The 15,737-nt window shown below is 35.8% G+C and overlaps 1 protein-coding gene across 3 annotated transcripts in view; it reads right to left on the bottom strand.

Annotated features, from left to right (window-relative positions):
* LOC121416296 (TP53-binding protein 1-like) overlaps nucleotides 1-15,737 on the bottom strand; it is a 36,775-nt gene that overhangs the window by 15,675 nt on the left and 5,363 nt on the right. The window contains exons 4-14 of one of the 3 annotated variants that reach the window (XM_041609830.1): nucleotides 12,905-13,034; nucleotides 12,031-12,143; nucleotides 10,707-10,895; nucleotides 10,026-10,107; nucleotides 8,789-9,631; nucleotides 7,344-7,519; nucleotides 3,464-3,569; nucleotides 3,028-3,172; nucleotides 2,051-2,640; nucleotides 1,342-1,736; nucleotides 404-538 (exon numbers count right to left, since the gene is read on the bottom strand). In XM_041609830.1, the coding sequence (XP_041465764.1) occupies nucleotides 404-538; nucleotides 1,342-1,736; nucleotides 2,051-2,640; nucleotides 3,028-3,172; nucleotides 3,464-3,569; nucleotides 7,344-7,519; nucleotides 8,789-9,631; nucleotides 10,026-10,107; nucleotides 10,707-10,895; nucleotides 12,031-12,143; nucleotides 12,905-13,034 (2,904 nt within the window). Of the gene's footprint in view, nucleotides 1-403; nucleotides 539-1,341; nucleotides 1,737-2,050; nucleotides 2,641-3,027; nucleotides 3,173-3,463; nucleotides 3,570-7,343; nucleotides 7,520-8,788; nucleotides 9,632-10,025; nucleotides 10,108-10,706; nucleotides 10,896-12,030; nucleotides 12,144-12,810; nucleotides 12,878-12,904; nucleotides 13,035-15,737 lie in introns of those variants that run through there. The other 2 variants (XM_041609831.1, XM_041609832.1) reach the window with 2 other exon arrangements.

Here is a 15,737-nt window from a genome sequence, read left to right as displayed (position 1 = left end):
AATACATAAAATAATCAAAAAACAGCGAAAGCAACAACAAAAACGACAACAATAATAATCATTATCAATATTATTTTTGTACCAAAAATGCTATAATATCTTTAAATTTCCAGAAAAATGATGATCATATTATATTATGTGATTATAAAAAATGTCTTCAAAATAGAGATACAAGGCATAACTGGTAAATCATACGAAAAAAAAAATTCCCAAAAGACATTTTCAGATCAAATGATGAAACATATATACTTACAGTTCCTAAGGTCAATTCTATATTGACATGAAACTTCTTTGGGTGATCATAACAAACTGTTACTTATTCTGAGCTTTCTGTTCTTTTGGTTACAGATGTATTTATCATGTTTCTTCAAGGAAAACATAATGAGAATAAATAAATGTGTACCTGATCAAGGATAGTACTCTCTATCAATTCACCATTCTCAATCACTTCCTTGATCCGTTGAGTGATATTAACTTTCTTATAGCGAACAATCTTCCAAGGTATAAGTTGTCTTGCAGGAGGGGAGTGGCCTGGAATCTACAATAAAAATACCAACAAATTTATAAGTCAGCTCTCTTCTGGTATTAACTAGTACACTGTATTAACTTTTTGGATCAGTGTATTGGAATTTCCTGCCCCAAAACTTCAAAGAATCTCCAAGCATTAATGTTTTCAGACACAAACTTAAAAAGATGTTAATTTGTCAATACTCCATACCAACAAGTCAAGCTAACTAAAAGCCTTAAAGTTTAACCTTTATCTATCAATAAATTTGTCAAATATTACATATATTCCAAATAATGACACGACAGTGCCTAACGACTTGTGCAACTACCATGTTCCTTTTCAGTTTTATTTACACCACCCTTCTCTCCCTCCTTCTTTCCTTTGCCTCTTTTTTCTCCTCTTGTTATAATTTTATAATTACCATTTTAAATCTATCATTATTATTATCATGGTAATTATCATTTAAATTACTTTCTCTCATTTCTGAAGTCACTTATTCGCTTTATTTTTATATTTTGTAGGTTACCTGTTTTAAGCTAATCTCCGTCTGTCTCCATTATTTCATACAGTTTTGCTAATTAGTATTGAAACCAAGTTTAGGGACTTGCCGTTTATGCAAGCCTTGCTTTTCTTGGCAAGTCAGTTTATTTATCTTCAATATTTGTAATCAAATGTCAGTGAAATATCTATATTATTTTGAATATGTATTGTTACTTCAATTATATTTTATTTTATTGAACGGAAATAACTAAATATAATCTAAATCTAATTTTGTTGTAACTTCTGAAGTTATAATTTAGTACTTTTGTAATAGCATGATTAAAAAGGCTTGCCTGTATGAGTTCCAGAGAAGCTGGGCTAGCCTGTGGTCTTTGTTCTGGAGCCATCGTATCCTGAACTACTCTCTCTGTCATGGATGGTGCTCTGACGTTTGGAGGTTTCTCAGGTGGACCCTCAGCCATTTGTAGAATGTTTACTTGTTTCTCCTGGGCTTTTCCTCTCTTCCTAGGGGCCTTACGGACAGTAGAACTTGCCTTCCTTGGGGATGTCCCGGTCCTATTTAGTCTAGAGTTTTCATTTTCTCTTTCTTCTTCCGTAGTCTCTGCGAGGTCTTGTGGTCTCTTCCGCTTGGCACTTCGGGTCTGACGACTGCCCCTTGGAGTTTTCTTACTCTTTGGGGTTACTGCACTAGTTGATGGCTGCTCACTTGCTTGTTTGGTAGATGATACTGGTGTTTGGGAAATGGAAAGAGAGAGAGGGGATGACAGACAAATAGAGACAAAGAGATAGAGAAATGCCAGATGCATGCCTGACTTTATGAAACACAATAAGATTGCTTCGCTGTTGATACCAACAGAACATTCAATGTTTTATGTTAAAGGCTGGTTCTACAATGGTCCACTTGCACATTATCATGAAATGAAGTAGAAGGACGAAATTCAATGTAATTCTACTGTGGCAAACAATATTCATGGATTATCTGTGTTTGTTTGAGCAAATCAATATGTATTGATGAAACTTGACGTGATTGAAATAACTTACGTTCCTCAAGATTTCTTGAAGGAAGCTTCTCCTTTGGCACAGTGTCATCTTTCCTAGCCCAGGTCTTCATTGGTGTGGGAGTCTTGTTAGACTGTGACTCTGTAAACTCATAAGGATCTCGTCTTCTTCTCTCCTGAGAAATAACAACCTGATGCTCCTTGGGAGATGCACCTTCTTGCATTCTCTCTTCAACAACATCTTCATCAATTTTCTCTTCCTCTGCATCAATATCCATCTCAACATCAGCTTCCTGTTCATCATTACCTCCATACCGCTGGGTTTCCTCTTGCTTCGTCTTCAAGATCCTTGATTCCTCCACCACCTCCACATCAGGACAATCCTCCTTTGGGTCCTCATCAACAGGATGGTATTCCAGTGGAATCGTTGCAGGGTCATCATCATCATCGTCCATTGCAACATCAAAAGTTTTACCCTCATCAGCGTGCTCGATCTCGACACCCATCTCTTCCTCCTTTCTGGCCTCTTTTCTTGTGACCCGAGGCTGATCGTCTTGTGCGGTTAGGCTCTGCTGGTTCCTCTTCTTTCCAAGAATCAATTTGGTTTTGGGTTTTGATAATGAGAAAGGATCTCTGCAAGTCAAGTGGATGATGAACTTTATCAGTCAGAAGAACAACATTTGTAAAGTCAAAGATATTCAAGTTCCCACTTGTTTAGTGTGATTCAGATATTCCCCACTCAAATTTTAGGAACAAATTGGACAGGCAATCCCCATTTACTGTTACTGGATGAAAACTACTTTTACTGAACTTTCTTAGGAAAAGTAAAGACTCTACCGGCATATCTTATTTATGGCAGAATAAAGACAAATCAAGAGAGCCAATGTATTGTTTAGTTCATCAAAACAAAAACATAGACCAAAATAGGCTTCATGGTCCAGTTACTGCCTGTCAAGCAGTAGATGACAGGCTAAACTCTTTCTTTGTTACTATTTTTTTTATAAGAGCTAAAAACCTCACTTGTCAATAGGATCAGCCAGTTTCCTTGATTTGGTGTTACTCTTTGCAGTCTTAGTTGCTTCTACCACTCTGCTAAAAACCGATTTGCGTTTCTTACTCGGGCTCTCCTTGACTTCCTTTAGCAGTTCATCACAATCAGCAGGATCTAATGACAGATAAATAACAAGGCTTGTATCTTTTTGGTGATATTTGTGAGCCTCTAGCAGGTTAAATACATCATCAAAAGTCCTGCCCTTGAAAGAGTATTTCAAATTCACAGCTACATCATATGAATACAGTATTTTGTTGAGCAGCCTATGGTGTAGATTTTCTTTTGCTCTCATTTATTAAATATCTCTCTTCATCCCTTCCTTTGTACGTCAGAAAAGGAAATTTAATTTCATCACAAACTTTGTCAAAACTAATACCATAAATACAAAGTACATACATGACTTACTCCTTAGATTGAAGACTGGTATCTCACTGCTCTCAGCTGAATCCATGTCAATCACTGCACTGACTACAAGAGCACTAGAAGACTTGCTACTTGTCTTTGGGGTCTCCTGCAAATAAGAAGTAAATTTACGTTATGATGAGGATGAAAAGGCCTAAAAAATATTATGTTGCCCTCATCATAAACAGAAAAATGTGAAAAACCAGGGTTGCTGTTTTTTTTATAGCTGACCCAAAACGGAAAATGTCCGATTCGAGAGAAGAATTTGCACAAATTGACAAGTATGTTATTTAGGTTTCCCGATATTCAATAAATTTTCAGTATATATTTAATATTAGGTGTTATTCATCTATTGAAATAAGAATTAGAATTACTCATTCACTATACATAGCTCATGTTAGTGCTGCAAGTCAGGCGGCATGTTCGGGTTCGGTTCGGTTCGGCAGGGTTCGGCAATTTTTTTCCGAACTTTGGTTCGGTTCGGGGTTCGGCAATAAATGCCAAATTAAATTTAACACATAAAAAATAAAGACCGCCGACCTACAAACAAGTAATCTCGTGCATGATCCGTCATGTATTAATAATAAATTTTGTTTCTAAAAAGAATAGTTAAGATAATTGTTGAACTTTCTTTTGTTTTAATTAACAAAAAATAAGTCATTTCTACTTTCATTTTTAAAATGAAAATAAAAAAAATCAAAAGAAAAAAATATTGATTACGAGAGAATCAGGACAGAAACAGAATTACAAAGATCAGAATATTTTTTTCACGATTATTTCATGTAGCTATGATCATGATCGATTACGATGTCATTGCCAACGCAGCTTCTCAAATTGGAAAGTGTTGATCGGGAATGTCGAAATAGTAGACAAACAACCTCCACTCAACTGTTATTATACCGGTAAAATTCACATTCCAAAGAATACGAGTGTTTTAGAAAGTCCCTATTTTCTGAAAAGTGGTAAAATCTGGTCAATGAATTACTTTAAAAAGATAAATATCAGTCCATTCTTGGTCCAGAAAGATCGACGCTACGTGACTTCAAACATATTTCTAACACGAAAATGAGTACATGGGACTGTACTGCATATTTTAGTGTTGTGAAATCACTCGGCGTTGATCGTCAGAACTAAGACGGAACTGATAATTTATCATTTCATTCTCAGTAATTGGCCAGATTTAACCACTTTTAAGAAAATATTGACAATGGAAAAACGTTTCAAGTTTGGAATACGAATTTTACCTGTATAATAGCGACCGAGAGCAGGTTGTTTGGACTTCCTGTTTCAACTTTCCTTACCAACCATTTCCGGAACATCGATCAGGGAACATGCGTTGATTTGGTTTGAATTTTTATCTTTTTTGTTTTTTTCACCCTCATTCCTTCATCTCTTATTTATTTATCTTTTATATTAATATGGAAATTTCAGAAGGTGGAATATACTTTACCATTACTTTGTCAGTCACAAGGAATTAATTTATGTCTTTTCAATTAAATGTACATCCGATTACAGCAATACGTAATTCAACTACACTTTTTAACTGAGTTAAGCTTAAAATGTCCCCACATTTTATAAGGAAAAAATATATTCATGTTTAGGCCTGGGACGATTGTCATTATTACCATTCGATTATTTCCTGGAAAAATAATTGAATGATTCGATTGTTCGTCGGGAATTACGTTTTTTAAGTCACAATAGTTGTCCTACTTTATGGTGACCCCTCCCCCCCCCCATGAAGAAATCTCCATCAAAGTCACATGTTTAGCATAAATGAGGCCCTTTTCCCCCTTCTCCATGATTTTTTTATATCAAAAGAAACTTCATGAAATGAGATTAAATCTTTCAGTTTATTGTCCCAATGATAAAATCTTTCCTAAATTAATACTGGTACCCTGGTATTATGCATTCATCCCTCCAAGTGCCACACCCCTGCATATAAATGAATCAGCCCCGCCGAGTCCAAAGACGTAAACAACTCATTCATGAAGTATATTCTTTGAGACTGAGCCCAGGTGGAGCATTTCACTTGAAAATTTTCATCCCTTGCCCACACCATGTCCCCGCCTCCACTTGTGGCACTGCCCACGATGCTACACATGTATTAAAAAAAAATATTTCATGTGAAATACCTTTCAAAATAACGATTTTTTTATCATTTGAACCTACATGTATAACTGGGTCTATTTTTGGAGACTAGTCGAGAAAGTACTGGTGAAGGCGGGCGCGTGTTGGAATGTAGTTTTCATTGGTTGAGGCCTTGAGGGGGATATAAAAAAGGTTGCATTGTTCTGAAACATGAAAGAAATTCTCCGGCTCCCACCCCCTATCCTTCCCTCTCTCTTTCCCTCACACGCACACACACACACAGATGGGGGAGGGGTCAATTCATTTCTGAAGTCATGACCTTTCCTGATAAGGGAACCACATGCCTTCCGCTTCTTTGTTTCCCAAAGTTTCATTGGCTATCCGAAGGTCCAATCAGCTCAAGTGAGCTGGTTATGTGTTTACTTATTATTGTGCACGCACACAATGACTTATTTTGTGTATGAGGGCAAGGTCGGGTGGGATTAACATTTTCGGAGCGCTATCATGTTGGTATGTAACTGTGAATGTGATACAATCATTGATAATTTTTGAAACATTACCTCGGTAACATCATTTTTAAACCTGTAAAAAACAGCTGTCATCATTGTTTTCTTGTCATTTTATTTTTATTACTTGGGTATTAGAGGTATCCCAACGTCATAATCGGGATCTGCCGAACATTCGATTAGTGTAAATTTTGCTAATCGATTGGTGATTGGCGGCATGCCAATCGAACCATTCGATCAATCGATGTTTACTCCCAGGCCTATTCATGTTTATAAAAAAATTGAAAATGATAAAAATTTAATCAAACACGAGACCGAAACTGTCATACTTTGTCATTTACGAGGAATGAATTTATGTCTGGTTCTTTTTCTTTATTGAATACAAAATGATTAGGTCCGATTACGATCACGATCGATTACGGCAATACGTAATTCCACCACACTTTTATACCGAGTTTAGCTTCAAAATGCCCCCTCATTTTATCAAGAAAAAATATATTTATGTTAATAAAATATTCTTAAGTTGATAACAGTTCAATCAAAGACAAGATGGGAGCTATCATAGTGGATTTTAAAAATATATTGAGTGGAATTCTCTTTGTGCACAATCACTAACCAATATATATTTTATTGATTTTATACTTAAATCTATGTAGTCATCGCACTCACGCATTGCATACAAACATACTTTTTTTTACCGAACTTCCGAACCAGGCCTTTGAGTTCGGTTCGGTTCGGTCCGGTTCGGAAGTGCCAAGTTCGGCGAACTTCCGTTCGGTTCGGCGGTTCGGCTGCAGCACTAGCTCATGTGGTATAGTGGTTAGAGCATTGAACTCATAATTGCAAGGCTTGAGTTCAAATCCCACTCTGCCTCTCAGGCCTGAAAATAATTTCTGTCCTGTATAAGGTCAGCCATCAGATGCGAATCAGACACCAGCTTGGCGTTATACCAGCAAAAAAAGTTTCCTGCTGAATTCATATATGACTAACTATAACAGAAACAGTAACATACTAAATATAATATGATTATACTTGAATATACATACATATTATTCAATGAAAAATCAAATAACTCTTCTTAAAAAACCCTCAATGATCCAAGTAAAGTTGATTTCAAGTGGATTATGTGACAAGTGTTCTGCTCCAATACTAATGATGGCTTCCGACAACAAATTCAAAATCATTATTATATTACCACAGTGACTACTTGAACATGTAACATGCAAGAGAAATAAATTATGAATTTTTACACTTGTCAGTTTAACTTAAATACCTGACCATGAACTTACTTTGTCTGGTGTGTAGGCGACCTCTCTCTTTGTATTGGTCCCTTCTATCTCATCTGCTTTAGGAGTACTATGACGGGGTGTTCCATCAGTCCATTGACCTTTCTTGCTAGGTTGAGAGGTCATACTACTCAAAGGTCGTAACATTGCACCATCCTTGGGAACACTCAAATTAAAACCTAGAAAGAACAAGCATGGTAAAGTTCATTGACCTTGCTTGCTAAATTGAGAGGTCACACCCTGTGATACATTCAAATTAAATCCTAGTCTTATTGGAGCATTTTTCAACTTAATACTGTAGACACTGAATTATAGACGGTAATTCTCTTGATCTTGGGCCCGTTTCATAAAGGTCAACTGTTGTAACTTCGCCATAATGGCAAAGTTACAACAGTTGCAAGTCCTTTATGAAACAATCCCCAAATCTGCCTCAAGTAAACTTACAATGGATTCTAATAATAAATGTACATAGCACATGACAATAACATTATGGGTCTAACATGCTTTACCTAGTAAATACCTAGTACAGCATTTATGAAAACTCTGTAGAGTATGTGACATCAATTTATTGTAAAAAGTGCTAAAATCATTTAATTATAGCTAACAAATAAAGCTTTGAGAGTGATCATTTTTAGTTTTTCTTTTAGAACTTTTATTTCATATTTTCAAGAACTGCTTTTCTTCAGATATACCATATTTCTATGCATCAATAATAAAAAAAATTTAATGTAAAATCATGGAGCTGAGACTGAAGTAAGCAGGAACTATTTATGATCAAATCACGTAATATTAACTAATATGAATTCAAATTTATCCTGTAGATGAAGATCAATACATGTATTATCTGGTTCATCCTATCAGGGCCATTCTTTGCAATTATGCGACCAAAATTATGACAAATCTTGATTTTAATAAGTTATAATTTTCAAAAGCTCATAGATTTAGAAATTCGATGTGGGTCACATGTGTGACACTTTGAAGTCACACATGTGACCCACTTCTTTTGACCTCTGACCTTGAACATGCGTATTGTTACTTTGTCACCAAGAATATTTCCAAATGATAGTTGACCATACATGTAACTGTCATATAAACATTGAATTGCTATATCTATAAACTTTTGAGAGTTATAACAAATTAAAGTCAAGATTACCAAATTTTGAGTCACACACGTGACCAAGAATGGCCCATTACCGAAGGTTGGTTCCGAGACATTTGCTCCTGCTTGAATAGCACACATTATTAAAGCCAAACATAAACCCGAGCTTTAAACATTACCTTAAAATTAATCCTAATCATCACATGATTCTGAACAAAATAAACCTAATCCTGATCTTTTTTCAGAGAAACTAGCAGAGCAATAGACAAAAGAGCGAATGTCATGGTAACGCTAGGTCAAACTAACAATCCATTGATAAAAGGATGTTTTATGCATATCAAGAACTAACCTGTTATTGGAGAAGGGTTGTCCGACTCTCCAAGCTGACCAAATCTTAACCTTGCATCACTTGATAACTGAGCATTGCCTTCTAAGAAAACAGAATCCTCCATTCCTTCGCCAGATTCTGATAACTTTTTCCTTAATCCTTCTTTCGTCACATTCTCTACCCCGTCATCAGGGTCTGAGATTTTTTGTTTAGTGCTCTCATTTTCTTTGTTCTCATCCTGTTTTTCTGATTCTGGTATCACTATGGCAACCTCATCGTCTCCATCATCAGCTTGCGTAGAATGCCATGGTGTAGCTTGCCTGGAAACAGTGCCTTTCCGATTGCTTTGAACAGACTTTTGCTGCTGAGGTACATCTCCTTCTTCTATATCCTTGGTCGGATCCCTCTGTGACATGATATCTTTACTATGAACAAAGCTATACTGTGTCTGTGTTTGGGAAGGTGAGAGCCGTAGATGCCAGTCATCCGATGGTTCAACATCCATTCCAACTTCAGCAACCTCCCCCTTATCTCCATCCTCCTCATCATCATCATCAATAATTTCTATTACTGCTTCTTTTACTGCATCACCACTCCCTTTCTCCTGCTTTTTTACACCTAATCTTGTTCTATCATCAAACTCTGCTTCACTTGATGTCTTCTTCATACCCGTTGACTGATCTTGAGTGCTCAGCTCCTTGACCAGGGCCGGTTCTTGCCCTGACCTCTTGGTATCATATGTCATACCTTCAGGTAAGCTTGCCGGTTTCTTGGGATGCGATCCAGAAGAACTTTGTCCATCTCTTGCAGTAGTTGATAGCAGAGGGGCACTATGTGACTCTCTATCCCTCCTTCCGCTTCCAACTGTGGATGAACAAAGGAAAGTAAAAAAAAGTCTAAGCAGGAACTTACTGTTCAAGATCGTTATCCATTTCAATTAAATAAATGAATGAAAAAAAATAAATAAAATGTCGAAATCAAATTATTCAACCAAAACAATTAAACTAAGTCATAACACAGTCAACACTGAATAATATATGAGTATATTGAAACAAATGGTTCCATGACATTTGCTCTGGCGACAATTGCCCCAATGTAAATTCCACATACTATTCAAATAAGTAACTTCAACCCTTAATTTAACACTATAACCTATCCTAAACCTACATGAAACGTAAAACCCTATTGCAAAATTAACCCTAACTCTTTATCTTAGATGAAATAAAGCCTGGGCAACTGTCACCAAACAGAGACTTACTTGGTATTTTTGAACATGTTGATTGTACTGAACTCTCATCTGTTGTAGATGGCATTGGAGGCTGTTGTTGCTGTAGTAATGACTAGAGAATCAGAAACTATTTTTATTCACATTAGAATGTGTTAAGGTGGATATCATATGTTCACTTGAGACTTTATGATTTGCGTGTTCTCTAGTGCACTGCAATGTGAAGTGTATGTCATAATTGTGTTCAAGTTCAGGTTCAGTGTAGTTTCGGTGACAGGAAAGCATTCATCAAATATTTTCAAAAAGATACTTACAAATTCATCAAACTTTTCATCCACATCCATTAAGGAACTTAGGTGACCCCAAAGAACTCCTTTGAAATATTTCTTTGTTTTCATCACTAAAGATTCTCCTTTTTATAGATTTGATCACATCATTTGACTACAATTCATACGATAGAAAGCACTGATAATAATAAATGGTGATAAGTGATCGCTCACGTCAGTTAAAAGAATACCAGCATGAATTACCTTATCAGTTTGATTACCGGTACAAAATATATTGTCAAGTATTGTGGCAGAATGTGATGTTACTCTGGTTGGCCTGGATATTTGTGGATCAAAAGAGAATGAATGCAATACAGCTACTAAAGATGATAACAATTTGTTGGTGGTGTGATGAAATGCCAATTACTATCATGGTAAGTATACCCACCTCCTGTAATTCTAGACTTGACTTGTGAATACTCTCAGAATGTTCCGACGATGGATTAGCAGAGTCAATTGAAGCTGATAGAGAACGTTTCTTGGAACCTGTATTGTCATCATTCCAGCTATCCTGTGTCCCGGCTTCTACTTCTTTTCTTTTTTGTTGTAGATTGAGCTCTTGTTGCCAAGCTGGGATCTAATAAGGTTAAAGAGAAATGTCAGTAGTTGCAGTAAACACTGATTTCATGAGAGTCTGTAAAACCAGGCTTAATTGTCATAATATCATCGAGGATCTAGATCTGGTACAGTTACATAAGCTGAACTTTGTGAAATCTTGAAATCTACACTGAAAAATGTTCACGCTGAAGATCACCAACAGATAGGCACACGTGGGACAGTGTATTAATATTGCTGGAATAAAGACCCGACGGAAGTGACCGAATCCGCGCTTATTTTGCTTATTTCTCAGCAATTACACAATTTCTTCCAGAATCCTTTGGCACATAATTATTATTCATACAGACACTTGGGTGGTCATTACATTAGATTCTGTCAAAAGTAATTTTGAGATTGTTACCATAACTGGAATTTATCTTTAATAACCACAATTAAAAAAAAATTACATGGGAGCTTGGGCAATGTATGCAAAAAAGTGCTCTGGAAGACCCCATTCACTACGATGTTACAGCTTTGAATAGGTAGTAGGATTGGAAAAGTAGCACATGAATGTAACTGAATATCCCCAAATGATATCAAGTTCTTGCTTCAGCTGCTTTCACACTGCAACAACCAATGTGACCATGTACAAATATATGTGGCAACTCTCATAATTCAAACAATATCGACTAACTTTTAGGTATTTTATTAGGGAATGTCATAGGTAAAGAAAAAAACTGTCTATTATGTAGACAGGTTCTTTCTACATTGATCCAATGTTCATGGGTTGGTCATTCTATGCAGGCCCTCGGTAAAACAAGTTTGGACTGTAACTTGCATGGAATCCTTGATTTTGATTGGCTTTTGATTGCTACCATGGTAGTTACCATTGGATGGCAAAGATATCAACATAGTAACATTCATGGAACAGGACCCACGTCCAAAGTTCAACCCCCCCCCCTGCAGCTCTCAAGTCCTTTGGCAAGGTTTTGATCTAAAATTGCCACTCTCCATCCAGGTGTAGTAAGTGGGTATCTAGTAGGAAGGAATTCCTCAAATGCTAGAGCGCCTGGTGAGAGTGGCCTAGCTAAAGCAGGGGTAAAAGTATGTAACATTCTATTTAGCAATATATAGAGAGAATATGAATGCCTTTGCCGCCCTCTAGGGTTGCATACCTTACAGATATCTTCACTCTCATCTGAAGTGGTGGTTGATTTACGTTTGATAGGAATCTGTGGAAGAGCACCTCTTGGCATATCATCAGTGTCACTCAAATCTATAGGATCTTCTGAAAATAAATCAATCAATTTTGATAAAATTACCATCCACTCCCTCCCCTGTGAACCTACATTGTTAACTGATCATAACTAACAATTTCATTCCAAGTTAAAAATGACAGTTAAGGTTTAATGTCCGAAGACACAAACCCAGTTTGTTGACAGCTGCTACAGCAGACAGAATTTTCACACTATACAAAGATAATGGGAAGCGTAGAATGTCTAAATTTTGCTCAAATTTGTTAGAAATTTGTGTCCCCAAATAGCTATCAATAGTTGAATCACAACTTTAGACAGGAATTAGAATTAAATCAAAGTTCATAAAACAGGCCAGTATTGAAAAAAAAGTTAGAATGTGTGTAACTTTTCTCAAGACTCAATAATTGATTAAAGGGTCATGGTCACTGCTTTAAGTTTAGTCAAGTGTTTGCAAAATATTCCATTTCCTCCCAACACATTTATATCTGCAGAAAAAAAATTAATAATGATTGCAATTATAAAGCGCCATATCCATACTAAGAGAACGCAAGTAAAGGGGGACCATTATAAAAAAAAATAATGAAGGATCACAGACATATCTTTCTCAAATCATTGCTAAAAAGAATTTGGCAACAACTTCCCCAAACACATAACCTGAATTCAATTCTGAATAAATAAGTTGTCTACATAAAGGCCTACCATTGCTTGTGTCTGGTCTTGTTGGTGTACTAGGAATGACACACATAATTTGAATTCAGTTCTGAATAAATAAGTTGTCTACATAAAGGCCTACCATTGCTTGTGTCTGGTCTTGTTGGTGTACTAGGAATGATGATAGGTGCCGGACCATATGCCTCAGGTGATGGAAACACTACATTAATAGAAGAACCTGATCCTGATGTACTTGTTTCATTGGCAAGAACCATGCTTGAACTTCCTACCTTCTCTGGTTGAGCACTAATAATGTGTGATGCATCCTTAAGAGTGCTATGAACGTCTTTTGATGATGTGCCTATTTGTGATAAGAGTACAAAAGTCTCCTGTAAAATATATCAAATGCTTCAATGACTGTAAACACTGTTATTTCCGCACTTGGCAGCTTCAAAACATATTCACAGGTTCTTGAATTCGCGCTGCACACTCCATTATCACAAAGTCACTTCCTTCTTCCCCATTCTATGATTTTAATTAACATTTCAGCAACAAAATCATATTTTCTGATTATTATCACAATTCTAGCTCAAAAGCGGCATAATTCAGCATTGTTTTGATCGAATCATGAGCTTTTATGACATTTAGTGCAACTTTTCTTTGCGGGGCGGACATCGGAGAAGGCAAAAGAGGCACTGCTGGCCTGGTATGGACAACCATGCACCGGGTAAGGACCGGGGGGATTACGGCTATTCAAAGTGCATGGGATCAATCAACAAATCTCGGCGATTGATGCAATGTCTTCTTAAAAACTAAACAGATCTTAAGTTAACACTCACTAATCAAACAGCAAAAGCAATTTATATTTCAACCAAAATCATAATTTAAATACCGATCTGCAACTGTTTAAAAAATTATCGCATTGCTTTGGAACAAATTTTCACGATACATATGATTTTGGAGCTCAAGCTTGCTTGCCTTCTATATGTCAAATTATACAATCGCCCAAGGTAAATTTCACACACTATTGAAATAGGCAACTTCAACACTGGATTTAAAACTATAACCTATCGTAAAAAGACAAGTCCACCCAAACAAAAATTTACACAGAAAATTTCATCAAAAACGGATGTAATTAAGAAAGTTATGGCATTTTTAAGTGTCATGTAATTTCACAAAACAGTTATATGCACATCCTGGTCGGTATGCAAATAGGGTAACTAATAACGTCATCCACTCACTATTTCTTTTGTATTTCATTATATGAAACATGAAATATTCTAAACTTCTCCTCATTGTCCTGTAAACAAAATTCTATTTCTTCCTTAAATGTGGATTTAACATTGTTTTAACATTTTGTGGTTCAGTCAAGTGGGTCCTTATTGTCAAATCTGTAAAATTAAATAATTTGTACAATTCAAACAACAAAAAACAAAAATAGTGAGGGGACAGCATCGACTCTCTCATTTGCATCTGTAAAATTAAATAATTTGTACAATTCAAACAGCAAAAAACAAAAATAGTGAGGGGACAGCATCGACTCTCTCATTTGCATCTGAAAAATTAAATAATTTGTACAATTCAAACAGCAAAAAACAAAAATAGTGAGGGGACAGCATCGACTCTCTCATTTGCATCTGTAAAATTAAATAATTTGTACAATTCAAACAGCAAAAAACAAAAATAGTGAGGGGACAGCATCGACTCTCTCATTTGCATCTGTAAAATTAAATAATTTGTACAATTCAAACAGCAAAAAACAAAAATAGTGAGGGGACAGCATCGACTCTCTCATTTGCATCTGTAAAATTAAATAATTTGTACAATTCAAACAGCAAAAAACAAAAATAGTGAGGGGACAGCATCGACTCTCTCATTTGCATCTGTAAAATTAAATAATTTGTACAATTCAAAAAGCAAAAAACAAAAATAGTGAGGGGACAGCATCGACTCTCTCATTTGCATCTGTAAAATTAAATAATTTGTACAATTCAAACAGCAAAAAACAAAAATAGTGAGGGGACAGCATCGACTCTCTCATTTGCATCTGTAAAATTAAATAATTTGTACAATTCAAACAGCAAAAAACAAAAATAGTGAGGGGACAGCATCGACTCTCTCATTTGCATCTGTAAAATTAAATAATTTGTACAATTCAAACAGCAAAAAACAAAAATAGTGAGGGGACAGCATCGACTCTCTCATTTGCATCTGTAAAATTAAATAATTTGTACAATTCAAACAGCAAAAAACAAAAATAGTGAGGGGACAGCATCGACTCTCTCATTTGCATGCAGCTGAGTTGTGCATATAACTGTTTTGTGAAAAATAAGCAAATGTTTAACCCTAAAAAGCCCCGAGGGGGGGGGGACAGATTCCGCCCTCCCTCTCATGATAAATCTGCAGCGTGAAATATTTCAACCGCGCCGCTCGCTGACTTTTTACTTTCAAATCTCGTACAACTTTTGAGATCAAATTTGCGATGCCGTGGTAGGCAGTTAATGAAATTTCACAACGTTATGTAAGTGCATGTCAGACCCAAAACTGCTCAAAACCATGAGTTCATGTACAAATCCAATGCAAATTGTGTATTTAGCCAAAATTCATAAATGTATCATTATTTTTAATCTTAAACTTTTATCTTGTTCATGATCAGAATTAATTCTGCAACAATTTACATCGAAGAAACAATAAAAAATACACAAAGTCGAAAAACAAAAACATAAGAAAAAAAAATTAGAAAAAAATACATAAGAAAAAAATTGCGATACCAAATACCAAAAAAAAAGGATGACTGTTGATTAGAGCAAATGTTTTATTTCATGCATAAATTAGCACAATTAATTCATCAAATGAAAAATTGTATTACCAGTATTTCAAAAGAATTAACAATACAGCCTTGTACATCTTATCATACACTACCACTGTGCAAATTTTCTCGGCGCTTGCATGATCAAAGCCAGAGATCTTTTGCC

Source organism: Lytechinus variegatus, chromosome 5 (assembly GCF_018143015.1).
Source record: "Lytechinus variegatus isolate NC3 chromosome 5, Lvar_3.0, whole genome shotgun sequence".
Lineage (NCBI taxonomy): Eukaryota > Metazoa > Echinodermata > Echinoidea > Temnopleuroida > Toxopneustidae > Lytechinus > Lytechinus variegatus.
The sequence above is the reverse complement of the archived record's forward strand: the minus strand, read 5'-3'. Positions and strand labels throughout refer to the sequence as shown.